This window comes from Oncorhynchus kisutch, linkage group LG3 (assembly GCF_002021735.2).
Source record: "Oncorhynchus kisutch isolate 150728-3 linkage group LG3, Okis_V2, whole genome shotgun sequence".
NCBI classification, from domain to species: domain Eukaryota; kingdom Metazoa; phylum Chordata; class Actinopteri; order Salmoniformes; family Salmonidae; genus Oncorhynchus; species Oncorhynchus kisutch.
In genome coordinates this window covers 26,532,552-26,560,150 of record NC_034176.2, presented here as the reverse complement: position 1 = coordinate 26,560,150, position 27,599 = coordinate 26,532,552, and the positions used below count along the sequence as shown (strand labels likewise).

Here is a 27,599-nt window from a genome sequence, read left to right as displayed (position 1 = left end):
GAGAGAGAGAGAGAGAGAGTCGAAACAGCAGGTCTGGGACAAGGTAGCAGGTCTGGTGAACAGGTCAGGGTTCCATAGCCGCAGGCAGAACAGCAGAAACTGGATCAGGACCAAGTGGACAGGGGACGGAGAATGCCAGGAGTCGTCAGACTAGGTAGTCCTGATGGAATGGTCCTGAAGGCTATATTTACACAGAAATCTATATTTGAGTACCAGTCTCAAGGCAAATGATGATGTATGAGATAACCATATTAGATAATCATTTCAGATAACAATGATTGCCAATTCAATGTGACGTGCTGTCGTCGTATGAAAAGGAATGTCTAACATGGATTTTATACCATTTCATGTTTAGTTACAAATACTTTTGTGCAACTGTGTAGGGGTGGGAGGTGATCCCTGAATAGTTTTGATTGTTATTTCAACAGACCTTCTTAATCTTATTCGCACAAACAACAGGAAGTGACAGATGCAGTAGCTGGAGGTCTGGAAGCCTATCAAGAGTCATGTTAGGTGAACTGTTACAAAAGCCCTCCCAGTTACCATCTGTTGGTTTGGTTTCTTTTCATATGCTCACAAAAGACACGAGTCAATACTATGCACTATGCTGTGAACATGCACAGTATAATCATGTACGATCTGACAACTACCTCAAGGTGTAGCCAGGGTATAAGTAGCGTAGCTCTAGAAAACCCTTCTCTCTGTAAGGTTTTCAGAGGTTAGCTTCGCCCTTGGCTGGCTCTGTGTGAACTACAACTCAGACACTGTGTTTTAACGTTTAGAAATGTCAATAATCATCACTTGCGAAATGGTTTTCGCAAAACATATGGCCTTTATCTTTCATATCAGAGTGAAATACATTTTCAAATAAACAAGATACACTTACTGTAGGTGATTTTCACAGATCCATACACGGTGTGTGCCTCCAGTTGACGAACTACACTTACTCCCCAGTTACGCTTACACACAGATGTTTGGGGCACACTTCTGTCTTCCGTCTGTTTTCCGTAAACAAGCACTGTAACATGGAGATATGGCCATGTGGGAACACTAATCCTAACCCTATAAAAGGTGTGTGTAGTAATTTAACCTTTTCTTTTTATTAATATTTCTCACTGATATGAAAAATGCACTGAGTGTACCAAGCATTGGGAACACCTTCCTAGCATTGAGTTGCACCCCCTTTTGCTGTGGTGGACCATTCTTGATACACAGGAAACTGTTGATCACATCTGCATTGCTTGCTCTCTGGAGTTTTAGACTCAGTTTCTGTATAAGCACTTTGTGACAACTGCTGTTGGAAAAAGGGCTCAATAAATACATAATTGATTGAACGGAAAAACCAAGCAGTGTTGCAGTTCTGGACACAAACCAGTGCGCCTGAAACTTGCTACCATACTTTCTCCAAAGACACTTAAATCTTTTGTCTTGCCCATTCACCCTGTGAATGGCACACATACACAATCCATTGTCTCAAGGCTTAAAATTCCTTATTTAACATGTTTCCTCCCCTTCCTGATTGGAGTGGCTTTAACAAGTGACATTAATACCGGAATACCGGAGAAAGCTACACTAAAACCACTACAAAATCACAAAATACAGAAGATAAAAACGCTAACTATCTAACATCAGTGTCACTATTACAATATGTGGACTCACACGTGATAGATCTATTGATTTTATGAAAAGACAGATACTGACATGAGTGTCTCCTAGCCTACATGTGTTGTGGTCCACTTGAGCTGCACCAACTTGTTGTTCAGATGTGATACGGCACCGCCTCTTAGTGGTAGCCTAGCCTACTTCCATTCCAGTTCAGGGACGGTTCAGAGCATTGCGCAGGCGTTGTACAGACTAAACAAGGAAGAGGGCATGAGTGCGGACGTTTTTATTGCAACAAAATGTTATGTTTATGTTAACTCCTGATCTGAAAAGGCGGTATCCCTCTTTCTATTTTCATTTGGTTGCAACATAGGCTAATTGTAGTGAGTCGAGAGGAGCTGACACACTGATTAACACGTTCGTTGCAAGTTGACAACAGTGTATCTGAATAGGCAAGTGTCATCATTGTAGCATTTCTCAATATGAAATGATACAATGTACCGGCTGCCAATGTAACATAACAATGCAACAGTTTTAGCAAGTAATTTAAAGTAAAGATGAACGCTCGCAGCAGTTTAAGACAAGGAATACTTAACACTAAGGTCAGGTACTCCAAATTAGCCAATGATGATGACGGCTACATTGACCTGCAGGTAAGGGCTTTAGTGTGCTAGAATGGGCCTGGTAGGGTTGGAATAGAATATATATCGGCTTAGTTTTATTTGAAATGAACTGCCCATGGTAATTATGGGATTGTGTAGCCTATAGACATAGTCCAATGTTGTTATTGCATCAAACAACCCTGTAGATAGAATAATGTTTTCATATCAGTATTGAAAAAAAGCTTTTGGGATGGTTTGGTGATACACAAATTACAAAAATGTACCATTCAATATATTGAACTTCTGTGGTATGTTGTTATGAAGTCATGTTTGTCCCCCCCAGTTCAAAAAAAGCCCACCAAAGGTCCCATACAAAGCCATTGCACTGGCAACTGTCCTCTTCTTGATTGGCTCTCTGTTGATCACCATTGGAGCTCTCCTTTTGGCAGGATACTTTGAAGTCACAGTGAGTATGAACTTTGAGTCCATCTGTACATTCCTGTCATGTTTTACAACAGCACAACAAATAGATTTCACATAATGAACTTTGACACATTCCATTGTGTTTCTTAGATATCTTTTTTCTTCTTCATTCATTTCAGCATGCTGACCGGACTGTGCCCGTTCTCATAATTGGAATCTTGGTTTTCCTTCCTGGATTCTATCACCTGCGGATAGCTTACTATGCATCGAAGGGCTACCGTGGTTACTCCTATGATGATATCCCAGACTTTGATGACTGAGCCACTCCTAACTGAGGCAACTCCTTTGTTATTTTCACATAACATTGTTGAATACAGTAAACAGACTGGGATCCAGGGTAGTCCCAAAGCAGATGTCCTTTTGATGTTTGTTCATCATGTCATGTCTGTTCACTTCTTGTTCTTTGACTGGATTACCACCATACTTCATTATGAATGACTACTATATTTAGATAGGTTTGTGTTATTGTTTCTAACAAATAACATGCACATTTGTATTTATTTCATGACATATGCATACATTTTACATATACATTTGACATACATGGCACTTTCATATACAGCAATCACATAACAATAATACATAACCGAACAGAGCTATTTAATCCCACCTCTCAGCCACTCTCATCCCACCTATCACTGTAGACCACCCTTGATTTTTAGTTGACTGACCAATTGGAAATGTGATTCTAGGATGCATTTTTTTCCCCACATGATTTGCAGTTTGAGGTTTAGAGCCAATTTTGTTTATTTATTCCCATAGTTTTGGCCTCGTGTAGGTATACCCACACTTATCTATAAAAGTGAAGGACGTAATTTCTGATAAAATACATAGCTGTGCTGTAAGGGAGGCATGAGTTTAATTGTATTGTCCAACTGAAAGACCTGATCAGTGTAACCGTAAATCAATTTACTCTCACTCTGGTTGGTACCCCAACAGAACCAGTTTGAGATATTATGGCTAAACTTGAAAGTTGACTTTGTTTTTCTGTTGAAATGTCGCTTATGCTTTCCTGGAGGGTTCCTGGTAGGAGTATTTTATGTGATTAATGCCAATCCTTTGATCTCCATATGGTGTGCTGCTAGGCCTGCGAGAGTCAAGAAGGAATAGTTGTCACGCCACAATATAGTGTCTGGTGTAGTTTTCCACTGGCTGATTTTGAAAGGCATTGTCACTTGCAATGAAGTCTGTAGTGTATCCATATATTCAATTTAAAGGTATTTGTGGTTGAGCATCATCTCCAATAAAGACTGTATCATGAACTACTCTCCACTTTTGTGTCAACTCACACCCCCCTGTGGTGTGCCAAAGTTTACTTTGTGGATAAAAAAAGAAATAATTATATATATATATATTCTACAGACAACCATTGATGTTGTCTGAACCGAAAGTGTAATATCTGTGAGTGTGAGAGCTGTTATTATTGGATATTTTCTGGGTCAATGGTGCTACTGGCAGTGTAGCAAGTCCACAGTAGTTTTTCCTAAATCAACTGAGTAGGGGGTTGCTACTTGGGCAGGTCTAGGATCAGTTTACCACAACTCCAGACCCCAAACAAAGCAAAGCTCACAGACATTACATGTAGTTCTTTGAGGGACAACACTGTTGCATTTGTTCAAAGTAAAACTATCCCACTCCCATATTGATTGGCAAACGTGTGGTGAAGGAACTTTATTGTAACTTTTGTGACAAAGTAGCCTAGTTTCTCCCAGTAATAACGGCTTTATTAATAACTGAATATACACGGAAAGGCACACGGAGGGGAACAAAAGCTTAACACAAGGACTTTTGGATAACATTTTGATCATTTAAAAAAATGTAGAACTGTTGGATATGCAACATTACATTGCCATTGTCTAAGGACGTGTTCCGTTGCATAACATTTGTCTTTTGTCAGGGACCCTGACACGTCCTCTATACGTTGGACTTTCCCACGAAAAGGCGCTTTTGTCTGGAGCGCTCAAACTGAGTGCATGTGGTAGGGAGGAGAAGAAAGATACGACGAAGGGACGAAACCGCGAGAAACGTAGTAGATGAATAGACGACAGTATTCTGTCTACACACTCCGTCATTGCAGTGGGGAACTGGCGGGCATACATCATTTTGGGGTATTTTGAGCAACGTATCATTTAAATGCGCTCTATGGATTCGGATAGTATTTTTTCTACTGCTCCTTTTTACAACACTTTGGGTAACTTTGGACAAAGCAACACGAAGAAGAGCAATATAAAATAATGCTCGGAAACTTTTAAACGATTCTAAACCAATCTAGGTACTTCTCTATCTTTATATGGGATTTAAAACCTGAGAATTGAATGAGATAGTGCAACTGCTAAATCTACTAGGAGCTTTTCCTACAACTTCCCTGGTTATGTTTAACAACTATCATGTGGCGCGCGTGAGACAGTCTGCCACGCTTTTATAAACTATGCGACCACCTGCCTTTGTCGAACACCTGCATTTTTAAGGCAACCTTATCAAACTTTAGAGTAACTAATGAATGCCCAAATACGTCAACCTGCATGCTGAAAAAAAGCAAAGGACCCGATGGACTGATTTTATTCTGGTCAAGTCAGAGAAGTGTCTCAAGCAAGGTAAAGGGACTTTTAAATCGGGCACAACCTACATGTGAATAACAGCCTCTGTGAGTTTCACACGGGGTCCACTTTTAATGCAAATGTAAATAGGGGCCATTCACTTACAATATACTATTATATTAAATGTTTTTATTTCACAATCACAATTCCTCATTCTAGTTTTAGTCTAGACAAAACGTATGCTGTTGTAGGCTATACCTTTGTCTCGAATATTCAACCGACCATGGAAACAGTCTGACAAGCAGAATATCTCCTGTAGTGCATTGTGTTGACGTCTGTTCTTGTTGATTATTTAGCTCGTGACATGTTTCTTTATCCACTGTAATTACAGGTTGATAATTGCTTAAGCGTGAGTTAGCATTTACTGTAAGTGAACGTTTAGAACCAGACAGATTATTCATAGCCTTCAATAAATTAAGATTAATTAATGCATTACGTTAATGCATACAGAGAAAAATGGTCAATCAATCACAGCAGAATAGTAATTTCTTATAGAGGTTGGGTCCCTTTCCTATCAGTCCACGTGACTGCACATCAGACAATAGAGGCAACTGTTTTTGCCTGATATGGAGACTATGACATGGGCACCCATGTAAACAAACCATCTAGTTACTTAATTGAGCTCTAAAGTAACCATTTCAGAAATGTTTTTGATATTTGATTTAATTATTATTCTTGACTTATTTATAGCATGCAAATATAAGCCTGACTGCTACACATGATCTTCTTTCTTTATGTTTGAAAACTGATAAATCAGAACAGCATCTACTACTAAAATATGATGTATAATTTCTTACTTCATACTCTGAATGAGTCGCCAGTTCAGTCCACACGTGGTTATTGAGACTGGTTTCATTCTGAAAGACTATGCGTTGTGTCTTTCATTTCTTCTGCTTGACATGGGTATGAGTTTGATACTGGAGATCCTGACTGTTGGCACTGTGGTGCTTCATCATGACAAAAAGTTTAGTTCTCTAACATGGCACTTATTTCATGGTTTAGTAAAAGTTTCCATTATAACAGAGTGATGGGGGATTGTTATTGCTAATTTTGTAGATTTAAATATTCAGGGTTTTGACCTTTGTGACCGAAGTCCAACTGTAACGCTCAGTTCATCCATGGGCCTTAGTTATTTACCAGACTCTGTGGTTCAATGTTCTGCATACTTGTTTAGAGAAGGTCTAACTTTTTACACTGTTTTAAAATGTTGGGTAATGACTTATTTAGCATTGAGGTGTACTAAAGCATATATAATTGACTTTTTTGTTTCTTGCATGGATTTGAAACAAAACCGCTTATAGTTTTTTGGGGGAAACCTAAAGGAGATTTAAGAGAAGGAGCAAAGAAATAAATATTCTGCTGAATGCAGTGTCAATAGCACCATAGTATAGACATAGCTATTTCAATCTGCAGTGTTGTTGGCAACTCTGAATATGTTCCTCATTCTTAGACGGTAAGAGTTGACCTGGTTAGGTACAAATGAACCTCCAGAATCAAATGGGTTCATTCGTGTTATTTTAGCTTTCTTTGGCTCAACCAAGACATTGGGGTAGCATCTTGATTTTGTCTCTCACCTTCTAACAAAACCGACGTGGTCATTCGTGTGAACTATTCTAGCTCAGGTGCAGCAGTCAGCTATCTATGCCTTGAGACACTTTCTGTTCACCTCAGTTCAGTGTCTGTAAGCAGCTTTATGTCCCCATGGTTTGGCCTGAATTAGGATTTGCCTGGCCACCAGAGGTCATAGGGTGGGACAAACCACTCTAAAGGGCTGGTCAAATTAAAGGAGGATGTCGGTACACAACATTTAGACCTAATGGGTCTCAACTGATGCCAGGCTGATCCACTTCTCCACTGAGGGTTTTATAGACTTGATAAGAAACACACTTCTGGAGAGGCAAAATAGCACATTCAAAATGAAGCATTTCACTGTACTTGTGCATGTGACAATAACATTTCAACTTGAACAGCATAACTGGTGGATGTAATGTTGTATAACTGGTGGATATGCAACATTACATTGCCTTTGTCTACGGACGTGTTTTGTTGCATAACGTTTGTCTTTTGTCAGGGACCCCGACACGTCCTCTATACGTTGGACGTTCCCACGAAAAGGCGCTTTTGTCTGGAGCGCTCAAACTGAGTGCATGTGGTAGGGAGGAGAAGAAAGATATGACAAAAGGACGAAACCGTGAGGAACGTAGTAGATGAATAGATGACTATACTCTGTCTACACACTCCATCATTGCAGTGGGGAACTGAGGGATACACATAATTTTGGGGTATTTTGAGCAACGTATAACTTAAATGCCCTGTATGGATTTGGAGAGTACTTTTCTACTATTCCTTTTTACAGCACTTTGGGTATCTTTAGACAAAACAACACTAAGAAGCGAAAAATAAAAGTCTACACACTCCACACAATGAGTTTGTGCTACAGCTTCATCTACTAGGAGCTTTTCCTTGAACTTGATATCAGAGTGGAAATGGTGGAACCTTCAGACCTTTTAAGAAGTAGGAAATGCTTCCTCCGATGTCTCTTTTTCCATTACATCTTGAAATAAGAGTTTGGTCTCAGTACTCCCTCATTGGGTCAGTAAAGTTTAGGTTGTTGGCCTAAACCTTTTGCTTTTAAGAATTAGTCTCGTGGGATGTGGAGTGGATGAATTGTTTCCTTTGTTTATGATTTACTAGTAGGTGTGTTCTTTCTTTGCACCTGTGATATGGTCCTCAGTTTGTCAAGTTCCCCCCTCAAACCCAACTGGCCTGTTCTGAGGCCATGGCCCAAGCAGGATTAACCAGGATTACTAAGAAAGTAATATAGCTGCTTATCAGTTCCATCTCTGTCACCACCATCACTGATGGGCCTTGGCCACTATGCCAATAGGATTTCCTTAGGGTTAGGGTTATGTATTGCCAGATGAGTGGAAGTAGAGAGTAAAACAGATGGATAGTGTCAGGTAGATTTTTCATGAGTTTGATGTATAAATTCACAATATCGTCTGGGTGTGATTCTAGCTGCAAAGCTGTGATCTCAATGGAAATCCTTTTGATCTGAACTTTTCAGGTCTGCTTTCAGTGGGCTCACTACTGGCCTGGCCTGGGGTGGATTATTTCCCTCCACATTTCGACCTTTTCACATCTTAATGTAGGGCTCTTCAAACTGTGCTGCTGCCTACCTGCTGGTATGTGATCCGGCTTGGCCCTCTTCGTTGTCTGCTCCCTTAGCTCTACTGCAAGTGTGTGACACATTTGGATGGGATAAACCGTCCATGTTATTTATAATGCGATCAAAATGGCAAGCATTCCTGTAAACAGAATGTTCTAGAGGGTTAGGGTACAGTATTTGCTGACATGATTACAGCACTTTACTTAGGAGTAGACACAACAGTATTGATAGATTATGGATTTTATGTATGATGGCTCTCTCACAGGTGATGGATGGAAGGGGAGAGTTTTGGTTTAGTGCATCTGTCAGCTGGATCAAAGACTGTCAGTCTGCTAGGGGTAGCAGTGCCAAATAATAAATGCACCAAGTGTTTGTACAAGCATATCCAGGACAGTGTGCTGCTGACAGATGCCCTCTAACTTTGAATTCTAATTTGATTACACTATTAAGGTTGGGAGCGGCAGTACTGGATTAGACTAGGTGTTCACAAGTGTGCAGTCCAAGGTAATTTGTCTCATTGAAGACCAGTAAGAGATGCAACTAGTCTTAACAAGGTTAAAAATCCTTACACTGTCATTGCAAAGTAAAATGTAAGTGTGTATTAGTCTACTGCATTGATTGCCAAACTTATGGGAGCAAAAGCCCAGACTATATGAGTGTCTGTGGTTGTGTATCAGTTATGTATCAGCTTACTCAGTTTGGCAGAACGGTCCAGATCACCCTCAATGGCTTCTTAGACATTATTATGTCATTTCTGTCTTCCCCTAAAGATACCCCCAGGTTCCCCTCTCCTCAGTTCCCCAGACCCCTGGTTCATCTGCTCCCTGTGTTGGCAGAGCTGCATTTGTCTGCTGTTCAGGACTGTGTAAAATGGTCTTAGCTACCACTCATTCCCAACCCTCTCAACTAAAGCTAGTTTTTAGTGAAAGGAACTTAAGTTACTGTTGGGCAATATGAACATAATTCAAAAGTAGACGTCTAAGCTGATAATTTATAATCATTTACAAGGTGTATTAGTATGAATCCAGCTACTCAAAAAACTAAAAGAAAAACTCTTGTTGAGCAGGTCCCATAATTGCAATGATGTCTGAATATATGCTTTCAGAAAGAACTCTGAGTCCTCTGTTTAGTTAAAAATAGAGAGATAATCATTGTAAATGCACCCAATTTTCTTTTCAATTGTGAGAGGAAAGACACTTTGACATTATGGAAGATGGTGTACTGTGCATCAGCAGATGACTAGCACTATCATTTTATATACATACTATCAGTGACCTACAGTATGTAACCCCTCATTACTACATACAATGTATGTAGCGTCTTGAGCTAAACTTGTAGGCCTCATTTGTTTGCACTTAAAGGACTTTGTGCCTTGTTCTGTTGCCATGGGAAACAGGTTGTACCTGAAGCCACAGAATAGTGGTGGGGGCTGTCCTATGTCTCTCATGTCTACACTTGTAGACTTTGACCCCTACAGGCCCTCTCTGCAGGGTCTGTAGACTGGACACTCCCCTGTCAACGGGTCTCTCACAAGACATGTCAAATGTTGTCAATAAGCAACATTAAATTCAGTAGGCCTAAAAAGTCGGTATTATGAAACAACAACTTGTTTTAAATAGGCTATGCCTAAATACAGTTACAGAGGGCCTCTCAAGTGGCGCAGCGTTCTAGGGCACGCGTCCAGGCTCTGGGTTCGCGCCCAGGCTCTGGGTTCGCGCCCAGGCTCTGGGTTCGCGCCCAGGCTCTGTCGCAGCCGGCAGCGACCGGGAGGTTCGTGGGGCGATGCACAATTTGCCTAGCGTCGTCCGGGTTAGGGAGGGTTTGGCCGGTAGGGATATCCTTGTCTCATCGCGCACTAGCGACTCCTGTGGCGGGCCGGGCGCAGTGCACGCTAACCAGGTCGCCAGGTGCACGTTGTATCCTCCGACACATTGGTGCGGCTGGCTTCCGGGTTGGATGCGCGCTGTGTTAAGAAGCAGTGCGACTTGGTTGGGTTGTGTTTCGGAGGATGCATGGCTTTCGACCGTACGGGAGCCCGAGTTGTCGCGATGAGACAAGATAGTAACTACTAACAATTGGATACCACGAAAAGGGGGTAAAATAAAATTTTAATAAATACAGTTACAGGCACAATAATTGCTCCCTGTGGGCGTATAATACAGACAATGGAGACTATGGAGGGTTTTACACACATCCAAACTTTTCTCAGGAGCTCCGGAAATAGACAAAATTGCATTGCATTTGAGCCATGTACTGTACATCCTCACCATAAACCCATAGACAGTGAATTTTTATAATAAGTTTGTTTTTTTATCAAGTTAAACGAAAAATAATCAATCAAACAATATTGCTAAATATGATCGGGTCAGAAACATGATATCATAAATTGCTTCTCTCATTCTATGGCACTCTGTGCAGACTGCACACGTACTGTAGGCCTAAATGTATTTTTGCATAACATTTGCACATCTATACAAAACACTAGGCTCCTGTTAATTGTAGGGCTGTGACGATACCAATACCGTAATATTCTTTCCATGGCAAAAATGTAAACATGAAGTAGACCACACTCTTTGGTCCTTTAAAAACTTGCTGTATTTAAAATATTGTGTGCTATAGATGGGTTCGCTGACAACGTCACGAAAACGATGTGCGTGCTTCAAGAGGCAGAAGGCCGTGTGTTGTTGTGATTCTGGACGGCCAGATATCTAGCAACAATGACTACCATGTGGGAAATCGTAAGTGGCTCGTTCCAGCAAGTTTGATCTTGTTCTTGATACCATGTCTTGTGTTGAGGTGTTTTGACTAACGTCATGTCTTTGGTAATATGGCTCAAATTCGCTGTAACAGTGTAACAATGTTTTTTAGAGACAACAAGTGCTCATTGTGCAAATTGATTAATGTTATCAATAAACATCGTGGACTAAATATAGTTTACATGTTGTCAACAATCTAAGGCAAGCCTGTCTGTGTTGCACCATTGTTGTACACACGTCGGTTTTGTTGCTAATCAACCAACGATGACAACATAATGATGTTTGTTTCCATGAAACATGCTGTTTTTCTAAAGAAGTTAAATCCACCTCCCAAGTGGCGCACCGGTCTAAGGCACTGCATCTCAGTGCTAGAGGCGTCACTAGAGACTCTGGTTCGATCCCGGCCTGTGTCACAGCTGGCCGCGACCAATAGACCCATGAAGCGGCGCACAATTGGCCCAGCATCATCCGGTTTAGGGGAGGGTTTGGCTGGCTGGGATGTCCTTGTTCCATTGCGCTCTAGCAACTCCTGTGGCGTGCCAGGCTCATGCACACTGACAAGTTTGCCAGTTGGACAGTGTTTACTCCAACACATTGGTGTGGCTGGCTTTGGGTTAAGCGAGCAGTGTGTTAAGAAGCTTGGCAGTGTTGTGTTTCCCGAGTCTGTACGGGAGTTACAGCGATGGCACAAGACTGTAACTTCCAATTGGATATTGAAAAATATATAAATATATAAAATATATTATTTATAAAAAGAAGAAGTTAAATCCGCTTTGTGTTTGGTTTCCTTGCCACGATACTAATGACTATCCTGATACTGGTATCATCCTAGTCAATTGTATCAATTCCTATGTGCGAGGAAGATTCTCAAAAACATCAGAAGACTGAATAGTAGTGTGTCTTTGGTAAACGGACGAGAGGTCCTCTCAGTGCTAGAGGCATCCCTAGAGACTCTGGTTCGATCCCGGCCTGTGTCACAACTGGCCGCGACCAATAGACCCATGAAGCGGCGCACAATTGGCCTACTGGATAGCCTACTTCAGGATTAGGCAGCTAGATTCAGCCGCTGGCCAATTTTTGTCCGAGTGATTTAAATAATTTGTACACTGCCAATTGACCACAATTAATCCCAAAAAGAGATTGTATTTGAAAATTACAATAATTTCATAAGTTAATTACATTGAGACACAATCACCTTTGTCTCTTTTTTTTTTAAATCGTGGTAATACCTTTTAGCTGAATTCCTGGTGATTTTACAGTATTTCTTTTACCAAAAATGAAAATTCTAAAGACTTTAGTCAGCCTCAAAAAATCACTTTCGGGACAGTTTTGGCCCGCGGGCCACCTATTGCCATCCCCTGGCCTACTTGAACAAGTGAAATTCAGATATGTGAATTGTGAGGGAAAAAACCTCAAAGCACTCTCAGTAGACCATATTAAAACCCCTTTATTCATAGGGTACTTTTGGCTAATGGTCAGGATAAAAAGACACACCTATGCGATGCTGCTAAACCAGCCTCCTAAAGGGAGGGTAGGCTATGCTTAGTTTTTAATCAAATTAAACAAAATGGGGGGAAACCTATATATTTTTTATGTTTCTAAAAACAAGATTCACCGGCGCAAAAGGCACATCTCTCCTTCCATGCAAACTGTGGGTCATGGCTAGATAGGTCAAGGCCACACCTCAAATATTGACACTCCTCCCGTCTCAGCACAGGTAAATTGCCGAACCTGGAGTTAGGGCTGGATAATACAAGTGCGCCAGTTTTTACACGATGAAATGGCAAACTAACATGCGACACTAGAGCACCAAATGTGTCACGTGAGTTGAGTTGGCGTAATATGCTGTTGTTAGCTTTCCAAAAATAGCCTCCTTATATTAGTGTAATTAACTTACACTAGTGATAAGCTGGTATTAGTGGCTCTGAATAAAGTGTGTGGGAGAATACAGTGTGTATGTGGGGATGCGGGGGGTCATTCCATTATTTTCTAAGAAAGGGAAGGGGATCATTTAAATTGTAGATTTTAAGATGTAGGTTGCAACCTTAACACATCACTGACCAGACAGTGTAGCACAGATTCAGTTTTCCCAGCTTTATTGACCCATTTTATTGTCAGGCTCTAAACATTTTACTTTCTAGGAAATTGATTATTGAGCAGTCTGGTTACAGTAATATCCTGTTCATATTCAGTGGGTCGGAGCAATACTGCACAATGTCAGAGATATAAATTAAATTCCCTTGCATTTACAGGGTTCACTTCTCAAAAACTCTGGACGATACAATTTTTTTTTTACATTGAAACTCAAGAGGAGAAATACATTTAAAGTGCATTGAAGACTGGGGTTGGGATGAAGACTAGACTGGGTTTGGGATGAAGACTAGACTGTGGTTGGGATGATGACGACTGGGGTGATGACTAGACTGAGGTTGAGATGATGAGATCTCCTCTATACCATGTTTCTTGTAGGATGACAATGTCTGTATTTCCAATTTCTTTGATAAAGTCTGGGTTCCTGCTCTTTAGGCCAAAGGCAGATGACCTCAGATCTTGTATATTCCAGGTTGAGATAGCCAGTCAGTAAACAGAGATGTCGCTGGTGTTTTCCTCTTGCACGTGTCACGTGTCTATAGCTTTTAGCCCAGTTAGCATGATAGGAGACCTACGGTATGAGCTGAACCAATCAGAGGCAGAAGGTAAATCTCTTTGACCGTATCAGTGACAGGGACACACACACACACACACACACACACACACACACACACACACACACACACACACACACACACACACACACACACACACACACACACACACACACACACACACACACACACACACACACACACACACACACACACACACACACACACACACAGACACACACACACACACACACAAACAGGGCATGATGTCCACTCAGAGGAAATATTTCCCCTCCCAATGCTAGTTTGAATAAGCATGTTTCCCAAATCCCAACCACAGATCAGACATCACATTTGCAGTGTGCAAAGATTATTTACAGAATGCAGTCAGTTATCAAGTGATCAACAGACTGGAATCCAGTTTAAAGTAGGGATTATGAAATACTTTAGGGTTGATGTTAACTTGGACGATTACCTTGGTCTTGTCTGATGCCAGATGCAGTGGGAAGGTCCTTGTACAGTATTGAAGGCTGTGTGTTACTGTGTGTCAGAGGTTTGAATTGAATGTGTGTGTTTCTGTGTTTTCAGGTTGGGAGATGTGTGAAGGAGTGTGAGGGACGGCCATGGGATTGGAGAGACTGTGGCTTCTGGGTGTCACCACTGTTGTTGCCCTCTGTCTGCTGCGTAAGTATCATACTGTACATCTGGGAAGATGCTCATCACATTTTTATTGGTTTCTCTCCTTACACCTGCCTTGCTCTCCTAGCTACCCAAGTAATTCACTTCATACATTTCTATTAGAATGGTACAACACTGTAGTTAAATTATACACTGTAAAAACGTATCATGTAAAATGTACCTCTAGAGAAAATCTTTCATCCAATTCACTATCAGAGAAACCCTCTCATCCAATTCATTATCAGAGAAACCCTCTCATCCAATTCATTATCAGAGAAACCCTCTCATCCAATTTATTATCAGAGAAACCCTCTCATCCAATTCATTATCAGAGAAAACCTCTCATCCAATTCACTATCAGAGAAACCCTCTCATCCAATTCATTATCAGAGAAACCCTCTCATCCAATTCATTATCAGAGAAACCCTCTAAATCCAATTCATTATCAGAGAAACCCTCTCATCCAATTCATTATCAGAGAAAACCTCTCATCCAATTCACTATCAGAGAAACCCTCTCATCCAATTCATTATCAGAGAAACCCTCTCATCCAATTCATTATCAGAGAAACTCTCTCATCCAATTCATTATCAGAGAAACCCTCTCATCCAATTCATTACCTTCCGTTTCTGTCTCTCTGCATCCTTTTCTACCCTTAACTACCAATGTATTTTCCTCTGTAGTTTATTTCACTCTCTTTAGATTCATTGTTCACATAGCCCTTGACTCTCATGTACTGGCCAGTGGAATTTTCTGAATGTTCTCCCTAGAACATATGATTCACAGCATCATATGGATAAATCTCTGACATCTGCCACTATGTACACATGGCCTGGATTGGGGAAAGTGATGAGGAGGGGGTCTGGGGGTCTAGACACAAGTGTGTACAAGGGAATGGGGTGAAATCCTACTCTAAAAAATATCTACGGGTGCGGATTAAGATCAATCTGGGATTTATACTGGCCCCATCCCAAAGGCACGCTTCTAGGGGGAGGGGAGTTTTGTGGAGCGCAAGCCATGTGTGGACCCCAGGGGGTGGCAGAGTGGGAGGGAGCGGTGAGGGGCCTGCTGCCCTGCCCTCTATCAGGGAGTGTCCCCCTTTGAGATTAGTGCTTAATCACTAGGCCAGACGAGGTACAGAGACAACACAACACTGCCAGGCTCTCAGGCTCTGGCCCATGTGTCGTTAATGGAATTGAAACATGTTTAAAGAGTTGCAGTCCAGCGGTCTTGTCACCAAATGGAGTGTCATTGTTTTACATGGCCCCTGTATGTCTGTTTTAAACTAAGCATACTCTAGAGATTAACACAGTCATTGGAAATATGCAGGCTGACATCCAATATTTATTGACATTTAAATGTGTTTCTGCTATTTACTCTAATCTCTTATCCTTTACTGCATGTTAGTTTCTCAATGTCCTTCCATTTTTTTTCCATCCTTGCCTTTTGGGTTTAGTCTTGTTTCTTGTCCTCCCCTTCCCTCCAATAAAGGAGCCAAGCTGTTGCTGGCTGCTAAACAATTTTATCATCGGTTCTCTGCCCTGCAAAAAATCAAGTGAATATTTACTCAATATCTTCAGAACCAGAAATTCCACAGAATACATTTGGGAGAAAACTCAGCATGTATCTGGCTCTGCATGAGACTCAACCCTATGTGGAACAGATCCACATGTGGATCTTGACTGTTGACTCTTCAGGCATCAACATGTTTTACTGACGATTCACCAGTCATGCTCAGCCTACCACCATTGTATTATTGCAACCTGTGCACAGCCAGAAGAGGACTGGCCACCCCACATAGCCTGGTTCCTCTCTAGGTTTCTTCCTAGGTATTGGCCTTTCTAGGGAGTTTTTCCTAGCCACTGTGCTTCTCCACCTGCATTGCTTGCTGTTTGGGGTTTTAGGCTGGGTTTCTGTACAGCACTTTGAGATATCAGCTGATGTACGAAGGGCTATATAAATAAATTTGATTTGATTTGATTTGTGTGCTTTCTCCTCAGGTACGTCCCAGGGTGTGGAGGCGGTGGTACGAGCCAGGGTTGGGGGGACTGCAGAGCTAGGTTGCAGTCTTAACCCCCTTTCTACAGGAGTAACCACCCCAAACTTGTTCCCACTGCATGTGGTGGAGTGGGTTCGTCTGGGTTACAATGTTCCCATCCTCATCAAATTCGGAGTGTACGCACCACGTGTGCATCCCAACTACAAGGGTGAGTCCTCTTGTCCCAGATCTATGTCTTATCACTGCTTCTTTCAAATTACACAATGCATAGCAAATACACTGTGGCAATTGCAGTTATACAACATGGCTGAACATTTGAACCTTTTGGGTCTCACTTTAAGTCCTGGTGCAATTTAATCTTTTGTCCTGCTGGTTTATTGGGAGCCATTTGCCTGCATACAACACCCCAGTGCAGTCTCTACATTCCTCAGTGTATCGTATGGGAGAAGGACAAAGGAGAGTTTAACCTCAAGACAAGGACCTGAAAAATACGCATTTCTCTGATTATATCTGAAGAGATTCTGTGCAACAAGGTCACATTGTCTTAAAACAACTTTCAATTACCTTCCTTTGAGCCTTTCTTTCCCCTCACTAGTAGCTCGCTGGGAATGTGATTTAAGTACAGCTGTTTTGTTTTGAGTGGGGGTGGGGAAGTGGAAGGGGGCTACAATGGTATTTATGAATGCTGGGGGGTTTAGTGGTGAGAATACCCCAAATAGGTAATCCACCCAAACAAGAGCCCTGTAATTACACTGTGTGTCTGGGTGTGTGGTAGGGCCTCCATAGTACCGGGGCGGGGACTGGGGCAGGGGACTGGGGCAGGGCTTGGGTGAGGACGTAAATATGTTAATGGATCAGTCAGGGAGGTGGGATGACAGACGGGGCTGTGTGTGGGTGTGTGCACATGCATGTGTGTATGTTTTTGTGTGTGCATGCATATGTGTGTGAGTGCAAGGGGGGGGGTGATAAAAAAAAGTATGGTTGAATTGAGACAGGCTTGGTTGGGGTGGGGGCTGGTGGTCTGATGACAGTTTTTTATTGGTATTCAGTGGGGTGACCCAGTGAAGAGGTTGCTTTGCTGTATGGAGAATGAATGAAGTATATGGAATAATAGAGTTTTCTTACCTAGAGTACCATAATCCAGTCATTGTCTCTCAGAGAACAAAAGACAAAGGTCTATATCACATCCACCCCTTCCTCTGACGGAGCCCACGACAGTACTTGTGCCTCCAAAATCCCATATTCTCTCATCGAGGTCACTGAACCTGGCAGGAAGCCTTTCAAGTCCACCTACAGTTGGTTTTCACTTAAAAACAATCAGTAGATGATTTCAGCTATCACACTAAAGATCAAATGTACCCTGGTGTGCACTGGACACCGACCAGGCTCTGACAATTCAGGAATGGCCGGAAGAGCACTAACCAACAGATGTCTGGCCGTCTTTCTGACCCACCCATAAACCCCAGTGTTATTGTTTTAAGGCAATCATGTGATGCAACATAAACCATAATTCATCACTGAGGCTATGGGGGTAAAAACAACAGAAAAGTAACAACAACAATCTAACGGTTTGTTAGAAATCAAAAAGGACTTGGTTTTGATGAGGGATATTCTCCCTCTCTGTGTGTCTGGGGTCTGCTTAACCCCTGTCTGCCTCATATCCTCTCAGCTCCCCTCCTTTTGGAGGCAGGTGGCAACATGTGAAGCGTATCAGCACTGCGGATCTAATGTATTCTACCATCAAATAAAAATGTATGGGGGATTTCAGATTGAACCACAGCCCCACCTCACTAGACAGTATGAAACACAACCACTTCCTGATCTTTGTCTCAAGCTGTCTATGCTCAGGGACTAACAAGCACAACAAAACGTTTTAGTAATAGGAAGAAATGCCTAGCTTTTTTTCATCCTTATTAAGAGTTTATGAGACTGCTCTATCTCTCATGTACAATCTTGCACTGACGCCATCCGCCAGTCTAATAGTGTCTCATGAAAGAATGAGAGGAAGCATTATCTTGGATGGGGGTATAATAAAGTAATACGTTTAATCTCTAATTGTTCAGATAGGATATCAAGTGTATTTCAGATTACAGTGAGTGCTTGAGGAGTGCTTGCTGTGTCTGTGTCTGTGTCTGTGCCACAGAGTAATGTCCTTCTGTTGACCCCATTAGAAGCCATTCGCTCTGAAACAGACAGATTACTTGTGCAGGCTGCTCTGCAAATCTTTTATTTCTGGAGAGAAACCATTTTGAAGGAGTCTGCCCAGTGCCACATCCTTCTTCCTCCATGTCTCTTTTCTAAACATGCCCTGGAGGGCTGAACATCAATCACCTGAGAACAAAGAGGAAGAGACAAATAAATAGTCACTGAAATACTGAAGTAGAGTGAACTCGGCTAGTGAAGTCTGTTGGAGTTGTGCTTTTTGAGTAAATGTGAGTCTCCATTCACTGGCCGCGCTGTCAGGGGCACTTGCTCTAAAAAGGGCAGATCAAATGTGTCCTCTCCGCTGAAGTAAATGAGTGGAGACGGTGTGGAGGGCACACCCTCCTGGGGGTAGAACGACAGCGGCAAAACCCCAGACTCAGCCCAGCAGGCCCCCATCATTCTGTCTCAGTGTGAGCCGTGAACACCGGGGGAGTCATGGCCTTGTTTGGCCCTCATACAAATACACACATTAAAGAACCTCAATTAATGAGCCTTGTTCCTCCACCATCTTTTAATTGGAATTGACATTTTACAGTTGGTCAACAATGCCTTACTAAACATGACCCTATTCGACCAACTCAGCCAGGAGAGAGCCAAACAGAGAGGTGGCAGCTGAGGCTGACCCACATGATCCAGCAGCAATCTGTATTTCTACTAAAACTGGACCAGGGAGACGTTTGCCAAACAGTGACACAATATGAGAAGAATGCAGGCTAGATCCGTGGATCTCATGTTCTCCAGCTCTAAGTTACTCCATCAGGACAAAGGTTCTGTTACTTCATCTCACAGCGCTGTAGGTGTGTCCCATGGGAATGAGATCAGGCCCAGTATTGTGCAGCTTGGGAGCTTTTGTGTGAAGTCCTTCTTTAAGCCCCAAGCACTGCCTGGGAGGTTCTACCTTATCCCAGACCTGTCCCAGACTTGGCTTGAGTTTCACACATGAGAAGAGAGGAGCTTTGGTTGAGCCAGGCCTCTGTTACCTACAGATATAGGATCTTAATCTGAGTTCATCTAAGTTTCTCACAGAAGGAAAATAATCATGCAGCAACAGGAAATGTGCATTTTTGTTTGGATTATAATTTTAAAAAATTAGGGGTTGATGCAGTTTTGGATAGGGAAAATCAAGTCTGAAATGTTAAAGTGGAAAGTTTAAACCTTGAATACACTACAAATTTGCATTTCCTGCAACAATAGGATGATCAAATTAAGATACAACACCTGTACTGTTGGAAGAGTAGTTTACAACAAGGAGAGGGTTATAAATTGAAAGTATCAGAACTCAGGATAAGACCCAGATGCAGACAGCTAGAATCACAGATGTTTATTGACCAAACAAGGGGCAGGCCATAGACAGGTCAAGGGCAGGCAGAGGTCCGTAATCCAGGGCAGAGTCAGGTAGGTACAGACCGGCAGGCAGGCTCGGGGTCAGGGCAGGCAGAATGTCAGAACTGGGAATATTAGGAAACAGAAACTTGAGAAAACAGGAAGACGGGAAAGCACGCTGGTAAAACCTGACAAGACAAGCTGTCAACAGACAAACAGAGAACACAGGTATAAATGCACATGGGATAATCGGGTAGATGGGCCACACCTGGAATGGGGTGGAGACAAGCACAAAGACAGGTGAAACCCATCAGTGTGTGACAGGACCCCTCCTCCTCTAGGAGCGCCACCTGGCGCCCTGCCTGGGCACATATCTGGTTGACCAGGGTGCCGACGGTGGAATTCAGCAATGAGGGCTGAGTCCAGGATGTTCTTAGCAGGGACTTAGCACCTCTCCTCTGGGCCATAACCCTCCCAGTCGACCAGGTACTGGTATCCCCTGCCTCGAGGTCGAACACTCAGTAGGCGCCTCACCGTGTAAGCCGGATGGTCATCGATGAGATGGGGGAGAGGAGTGGACCTGGAAACACAAGATAAAGGACAGTGAGACACAGGTTTTTTCTTGGACACAGGAAACGTAGGATGGATACGGAGGGTGTGGGGCAACAGAAGGCGAACAGCAGAGGGGCTAAGGATTTTAGAGTTGAGGAATGGGCTGATAAAACGGGGGGAAAGTTTACGGGACTCCACTCGGAGGGGCAGGTCCCGAGTGGAGAGCCATACTCTCTGCCCAAGCCACTAGCGGGGAGCAGGGGTCCGGTGGCGATCCGCTTGTTGCGATACCTGGATGTAGTCTTCAAAAGAGCAGCCCGGTACGGCGACAGCGGCGGATGAACATCTGGGCAGAGGGTATGCTGAATTCCTCTTGCTCGGGGAAGAGCGGGGGCTGATATCCCAAGGAACACTCAAAGGGCGAGAGACCAGTGGCCAAGCAGGGAAGGGTGTTGCGGGCGTATTCAACCCACACGAGTTGCTGGCTCCAGGTGGTTGGGTTGGTGGAGACGAGGCAACGAAGGGCCGTCTCCAGGTCCTAATTGGCTTGTTAGATTGGGGGTTGAAACCAGAGGACAGGCTGGCCGACGACCCAATGAGGGTGCAAACGCCTTCCAGAACCAGGACGAGAATTGGGGACCCTGATCGGAGACCATGTCGCCCGGAAGTCCATGGATCCAGAAGATGTGCTGCACCATGAGCTGAGCAGTGTCCTTGGCTGAGGGTAACTTGGGAAGGGGAATAATATAGACGGCTTTAGAAAACCTATCCACCACCGTCATGATAGTAGTGTTGCCGTCTGATGGGGGGAGCCCAATATATGGGATCAGGGGCGGTGAGGAACAGGGAGTGGTTGAAATAGGCCAGCCATATCTTGCTGCAGGGTTATTTTGTGCACACACCGTGCGGGCGGTGGCGAATGCGGATGCGGCACCATGGAAGGCCACCAAAAGCGTCGTCGAACAAAAGCCAGGGTCTGACTGGAGCCTGGATGGCAGGTCAGTCGAGAGGAATGCGCCCATTCCAGGATCGGGGACAAACATCCGGGACAAACATCTGGTTAGCCGGAACCCCTCCGGGTGAATAACAGGGCCCAACGAGCCTGCCTAGAGTTGAGGTGCTTGGTGGTGCGGAGATATTCCAGGTTCTTATGGTCCACCCACACTAAGAATGGGTGTTCTGCCCCTTCCAACCACTGCCTCCACTCCTCCAACGCCATCTTGACAGCAAGGAGTTTTCGATTTCCGACATCATAGATTCTCTCAGCAGGGGTAAGACGATGGGAGAGGAAAGCGCAGGTGTGCAGCTTTTAATCCTGGGCAGAACGCTGGGACTGGACGGCCCCAACTCTGACATCCGAGGTGTCGACCTCCACCACAAACTGACGGGATGGGTCCGGATGGACTAAGATGGGGGCTGTAGTGAAGAACGCCTGGTCAGCTGTTGGAGACTACGTGAAGGGAACCTTGGGGGTTGTGACTGCTGAGAGATGGGAAGCCACGATGCTGCTGTAATCCTGGATGAAGCGGCGGTAGAAGTTAGCAAAGCCCAGGAAACGTTGCAGCTGCACTCTGGATGTGGGTTGAGGCCAATCCACCACCACTCTCACCTTGTCTGGATCCATCTGTATATGTCCTGCAGCGATGACGTATCCAATGAAGGAGATGGTGGAGCGATGGAACTCACACTTCTCTGTTTTAACTAAAAGCTGGTTCTCCAGGAGACACGGAAGGACTTGTCTGTCGTGGAGGACGTGTTCTTGAGCTGACCGGGAAAAGACCATGATATCGTCGTGGTAGACAAACACGAACCGGTTCAGCATGTCCCGGAGCACATTGTTGACCAGGGCCTGGAACACAGCGGGAGCGTTGGTCAGCCCGAATGGCATAACTAAGTACTCATAGTGCCCGCTAGCTGTGTTAAAGGCTGTTTTCCACTTATCTCCTTCCCGTATCCGAACCATATGGTAGGCGTTCTGAAGGTCCAACTTAGAGAAGATGGTCGCTACCTTAAGAGGTTCGAAAGCCAAGGAGGTGAGTGGTAGAGGGTATTCTTTACCCATTAACCCCTGTAGTTGATACATGGGTGCAGGGTTTTGTCCTTCTCCACAAAGAAGAACCCTACGCCAGCGGGGGAGGCCGATGGGCAAATACTCCCTGCAATGAGTGAGTTCTCATTGTACTCCTCTATAGCCTTGGTCTCCAGACCCGACAGGGTGTAAAGCCAACCCCCGAGGGGGTGTAGTGTCTGGGAGAAGGTCAATGGCAGGTATTGCGGGTGACTCTGCCAATAGTTTGCCCATCCAGCACTCTGACGTCCATGGGAATGGAGATGGGCTGAGTGGAGATACCAAGCTCCGACACCAAGGGAGTATTGATAAAGCTCTCATTTGCTCCAGAGTCAATGAGCACCCAGAGTAATTTGGCCTGGTCACCCCATAAAAGGGTGGCATTTCCGAGAGAATCAGATGTCACAAGAGTGCTCACGGGAATTGCAGAGGGCGGACGCCTCCTCCAGAGCCCAAGCTACTGGGAAGGGCTTCGATTATCTCCAGATGAACGTAAACGCAGACTGAACACCAGGAGCTATCTGTATTGCGGGACAACAGGACATTATATTTCCATCTGTCCATTAAAAAGTCCAGGCTCATCAGTAGGTATGAGTACTCTGTTGAGCCAGACGAGGAACCCATTACTCGCACCCGAGTAATGGGTTCCTCGTCTGGCTCAACAGAGTACTCATACCCACACCGCCGTAGCCCAGGCGAGTGCCCTCCCGGACATCAGTGTTATGATCTACGCTATCCTCGAGCGGTACAAGGGGAATGAAGACGGCTGGAGCTCAAAGATGAGGGAGCAGTGGGAGAGACTGAAATCAAGCCCCATCGGCCAATGGATGCCGAGCCCTCCCTCAGAAGCCCCACCTTCCTGGCTATAATAACTGGGCTCGCATCCATTTCCTTAATTCTTCGCACTTCAGCTCTCCCGAAGGAAGAACATGTCACGTAATTTACAAATGTTTTAAGCACACGAAGTCTACGAGATTTGGCTCCGAGTTACAATACGTGTCTGTTAGTGGAGAGAGAGTACTCATCACTGTAGATGTTGTGAGTTTTGGGTCTTGGCATTGATTTTTTGGATTTGCTAAAAGCAAACTACTTTGCTCTGCTTGTGTAGCTAATGCTTCCATGCTTGAGTAAGATGGTCAGTGGCAAGAGTAAGTTCAAAAAGGCTAACCAGCTGAGTTTGAACCACTGACCGTGGCTTATGGCATGTGGTTTCACAATGAAAATGAATGATACTCATGAGTGCTGTCCTGTTTGCCAGAGGTGGAAACAAACTCAGGAGGCATTGGTTTGGAATATTTTGTGTGACCATTGTCTCCGGCCGGGCTGACTTTGTGAGGAAGATTGATGGCTGGAGTTGATAGGGGTGTCATCTCAGCTGAGTTTGGCTCATTCCGGTTTCTTTACCTGTGTTCAGAGTTTGGATTCCCAAGGACGATATACTATCCCTGATTGGCGGGTTTTCAGAGTGTGAATCGGATTACATCATTCCGGGGCAGCCTGAAGCCCCGGCTTTGGTTTCGGAGGGAGAGAGTGAACCATTGGTGGTGATGCGCTTTTGATGGTGTTTTTCTCCCCCGCAGCGGAGTTCCTGAAGGTTTGGGTGAAGGTATTTACCTCTTGTCCCTGAAGCGTGGCTTACCCCTTTTTAAAGATTTTGCAGATGAGTGTGTACCTAACCATAAACATCAATGCCTTTCTTTAAAATCAATACACGGGTATATATTTTTAAACCTGCATATTTAGTTAATATTGCCTGCTAACATGATTTTCCTATAACTAGGGAAATTGTGTCACTTCTCTTGTGTTCCGTGCAAGCAGTCAGGGTATATGCAGCAGTTTGGGCCGCCTGGCTCATTGTGAACTGTGTGAAGTCAAATCAAATATATTTATATAGCCCTTCTTACATCAGCTCATATCTCAAAGTGCTGTACAGAAACCCAGCCTAAAACCCCAAACAGCAAGCAATGCAGGTGTAGAAGCAGGGTGGCTAGGAAAAACTCCCTAGAAAGGCCAAAACCTAGGAAGAAAACTAGAGAGGAACCAGGCTAGTAGTTGTCGAGGGTGCAGCAAGTCAGCACCTCAGGAGTAAATGTCAGTTGGCTTTTCATAGCCGAACATTAAGAGTATTCTACCGCTCCTGCTGTCTCAAGAGAGCTGAAAACAGCAGGTCTGGGACAGGTAGCCCAGCCGGTGAACAGGTCAGGATTCCATAGCTGCAGGCAGAACAGTTGAAACTGGAGCAGCAGCACGGCCAGGTGGACTGGGGACAACAAGGAGTCCTCATGCCAGGTAGCCCTGAGGCATGGTCCTAGGGCTCAGGTCCTCCTCCGAGAGAGAAAAATAGAGAAAGAGTGGGTTAGAGAGAGCATAAATAAATTCACACAGGACACCGGATAAGACAGGAGAAGTACTCCAGATATAACAAACTGACCCTAGCCCCCCGACACATAAACTACTGCAGCATAAATACTGGAGGCTGAGACAGGAGGGGTCAGGAGACACTGTGGCCTCGTCCGATGATACACCCGGACAGGGCCAAACAGGAAGGATATAACCCCACCCACTTTGCCAAAGCACAGCCCCCACACCACTAGAGCGATATCTTCAACCACCAACTTACCATCCTGAGACAAGGCCGAGTATACCCCACAAAGATCTCCGCGACGGCACAACCCAAGGGGGGGCGCCTACCCAGACAGGAAGATCACATCAGTGACTCAACCCACTCAAGTGACGCACCCCTCCTAGGGATGGCATGAAAGAGCATCAGTAAGCCAGTGACTCAGCCCCTGTAATAGGGTTAGAGGCAGACAATCCCAGTGGAGAGAGGGGAACCGGCCAGGCAGAGACAGCAAGGGCGGTTCATTGCTCCAGAGCCTTTCCGTTCACCTTCACACTCCTGGGCCAGACTACAATCAATCATATTACCCACTGAAGAGATGAGTCTTCAGTAAAGACTTCAAAGTTGAGACCGAGTCTGCGTCTCTCACATGGGTAGGCAGACCATTCCATAAAAATGGAGCTCTATAGGAGAAAGCCCTGTCTCCAGCTGTTTGCTTAGAATTTCTAGGGACAATTAGGAGGCCTGCGTCTTGTGACCATAGCGGCGTATGTGTAGGTTTGTACGGCAGGAAATTCATTCCTAACAAAGACCATAATTAATTAGCCAGAATTGTACATAATTATGACATATCATTGAAGGTTGTACAATGTAACAGCAATATTTAGACTTAGGGATGCAATCTGTTAGATAAAATACGAAACGGTTCTGTATTTCACTGAAACAAACGTTTTGTCGAAAATGATAGTTTCCGGATTCGACCATATTAATGACGATAGGCTCGTATTTCCGTGTGTTATGTTATAACTAAGTCTATGATTTGATATTTGATAGAGGAGTCTGACTGAGTGATGGTAGGCAGCAGCAGGCTCGTAAGCATTCATTCAAACAAAATTTTCATGCGTTTGCCAGCAGCTCTTCGCTGTGCTTCAAGCATTGAGCTGTTTATGACTTCAAGCCTATCAACTCCCAATATTAGGCTGGTGTAACCGATGTGAAATGGCTAGCTAGTTAGCATGCGCTAATAGCATTTTAATCGGTGACTTCACTCGCTCTGAGACCTTGAAGTAGTTGTTCCCCTTGCTCTGCAAGGGCCGCGGCTTTTGTGGAGTGATGGGTAACGATGCTTCGAGGGTGGCTTGTGTCAATGTGTTCCTGGTTCGAGCCCAGGTAGGGGGCGAGGAGAGGGACGGAAGCTATACTGTTACACTGGCAATACTAAAGTGCCTATAAGAACATTCAATAGTCAAATGTATATGAAATACAAATGGTATAGAGAGAAATAGTCCTATAATTCCTATAATAACTACAACCTAAAACTTCTTACCTGGGAATATTGAAGACTCATGTTTAATGGAGCCACCAGCTTTCATACTGTATGTTCTCATGTTCTGAGCAAGGAACTTAAATGTTAGCTTTTTTACATGGCACTTTTACTTTCTTCTCCAACACTTTGTTTTTGCATTATTTAAACCAAATTGAACAAGTTTCATTATTTATTTAAGGCTAAATAGATTTTATTGATGCATTATATTAAGTTAAAATAAGTGTTCATTCAGTATTGTTGTAATTGTCATTATTACCGATTAATCGGTATCTGCTTTTTTTGGTCCTCCAATAATCGATATCGGTGTAGGCGTTGAAAAATCATAATCGGTCGACCTCTAACTTAGACAATACCTTTGATGATACAGTGGTAGTAATACAAGTTTAGAACATTTGCAGAAAATACAGAAATGCCAGTGGTGGAGGTGTTGCTGTTTATATTCAGAGCCACATTCCTGTAAAGATTAGAGAAGATCTCATGTTAAATACTGTTGAAGTAATATGGCTACAGGTTTACCTGCCTCACCTAAAAGCCCATTCTTGTGGGAAGCTGCTATAGACCACCAAGTGCTAACAGTCAGTATCTGCATAACATGTGTCAAATGCTTGATAATGTATGTGATATTGACAGAAAGGTATATTTTCTGGGTGATTTAAATATTGACTGGCTTTCATCAAGCTGCCCACTCAGGTTATCAGCCAACCTACCCGTTACGGCTTTCTAGTGGTGATGAATGAGAGTCGGACCAAACTGCAGCGTGTCGATTGCGATCCATATTTAATGAACAAAACGTAACACTAAATAAACAAACACTACAAAACAAAGAACGAAACGAAAACCGAAACAGCCTATACTTGTGTAAAACTAATATAGAGTACACATAGAACAGATAGGACAATCACCCACGACAAACACAAAGAATATGGCTGCCTAAATATGGTTCCCAATCAGAGACAACGATAAGCACCTGCCTCTGATTGAGAATCACTCCAGACAGCCATAGACTTTGCTAGAAAACCCCACTAGCTACAAT

General features: G+C 43.7%; 2 protein-coding genes across 2 annotated transcripts in view; both read left to right on the top strand.

Moving 5' to 3' along the window:
* The first annotated feature begins 1,788 nt into the window (after nt 1-1,788).
* Nucleotides 1,789-3,949, top strand: LOC109879112 (transmembrane protein 230-like). Its single transcript, XM_020471303.2, has 3 exons — nt 1,789-2,255; nt 2,548-2,670; nt 2,807-3,949. Exons 1-3 carry the CDS (start codon nt 2,160-2,162, stop codon nt 2,945-2,947), a joined length of 360 nt encoding a protein of 119 aa, XP_020326892.1. The 5' UTR covers nt 1,789-2,159; the 3' UTR covers nt 2,948-3,949.
* Nucleotides 3,950-4,586: 637 nt separating this feature from the next.
* igsf9b (immunoglobulin superfamily, member 9b) overlaps nt 4,587-27,599 on the top strand; it is a 49,085-nt gene continuing 26,072 nt past the window's right edge. The window contains exons 1-3 of the mRNA XM_031819738.1: nt 4,587-5,281; nt 14,443-14,538; nt 16,533-16,739. Of these exons, the coding sequence (XP_031675598.1) occupies nt 14,478-14,538; nt 16,533-16,739 (268 nt within the window). The 5' untranslated portion in view covers nt 4,587-5,281; nt 14,443-14,477. The remainder of the gene's footprint in view (nt 5,282-14,442; nt 14,539-16,532; nt 16,740-27,599) is intronic.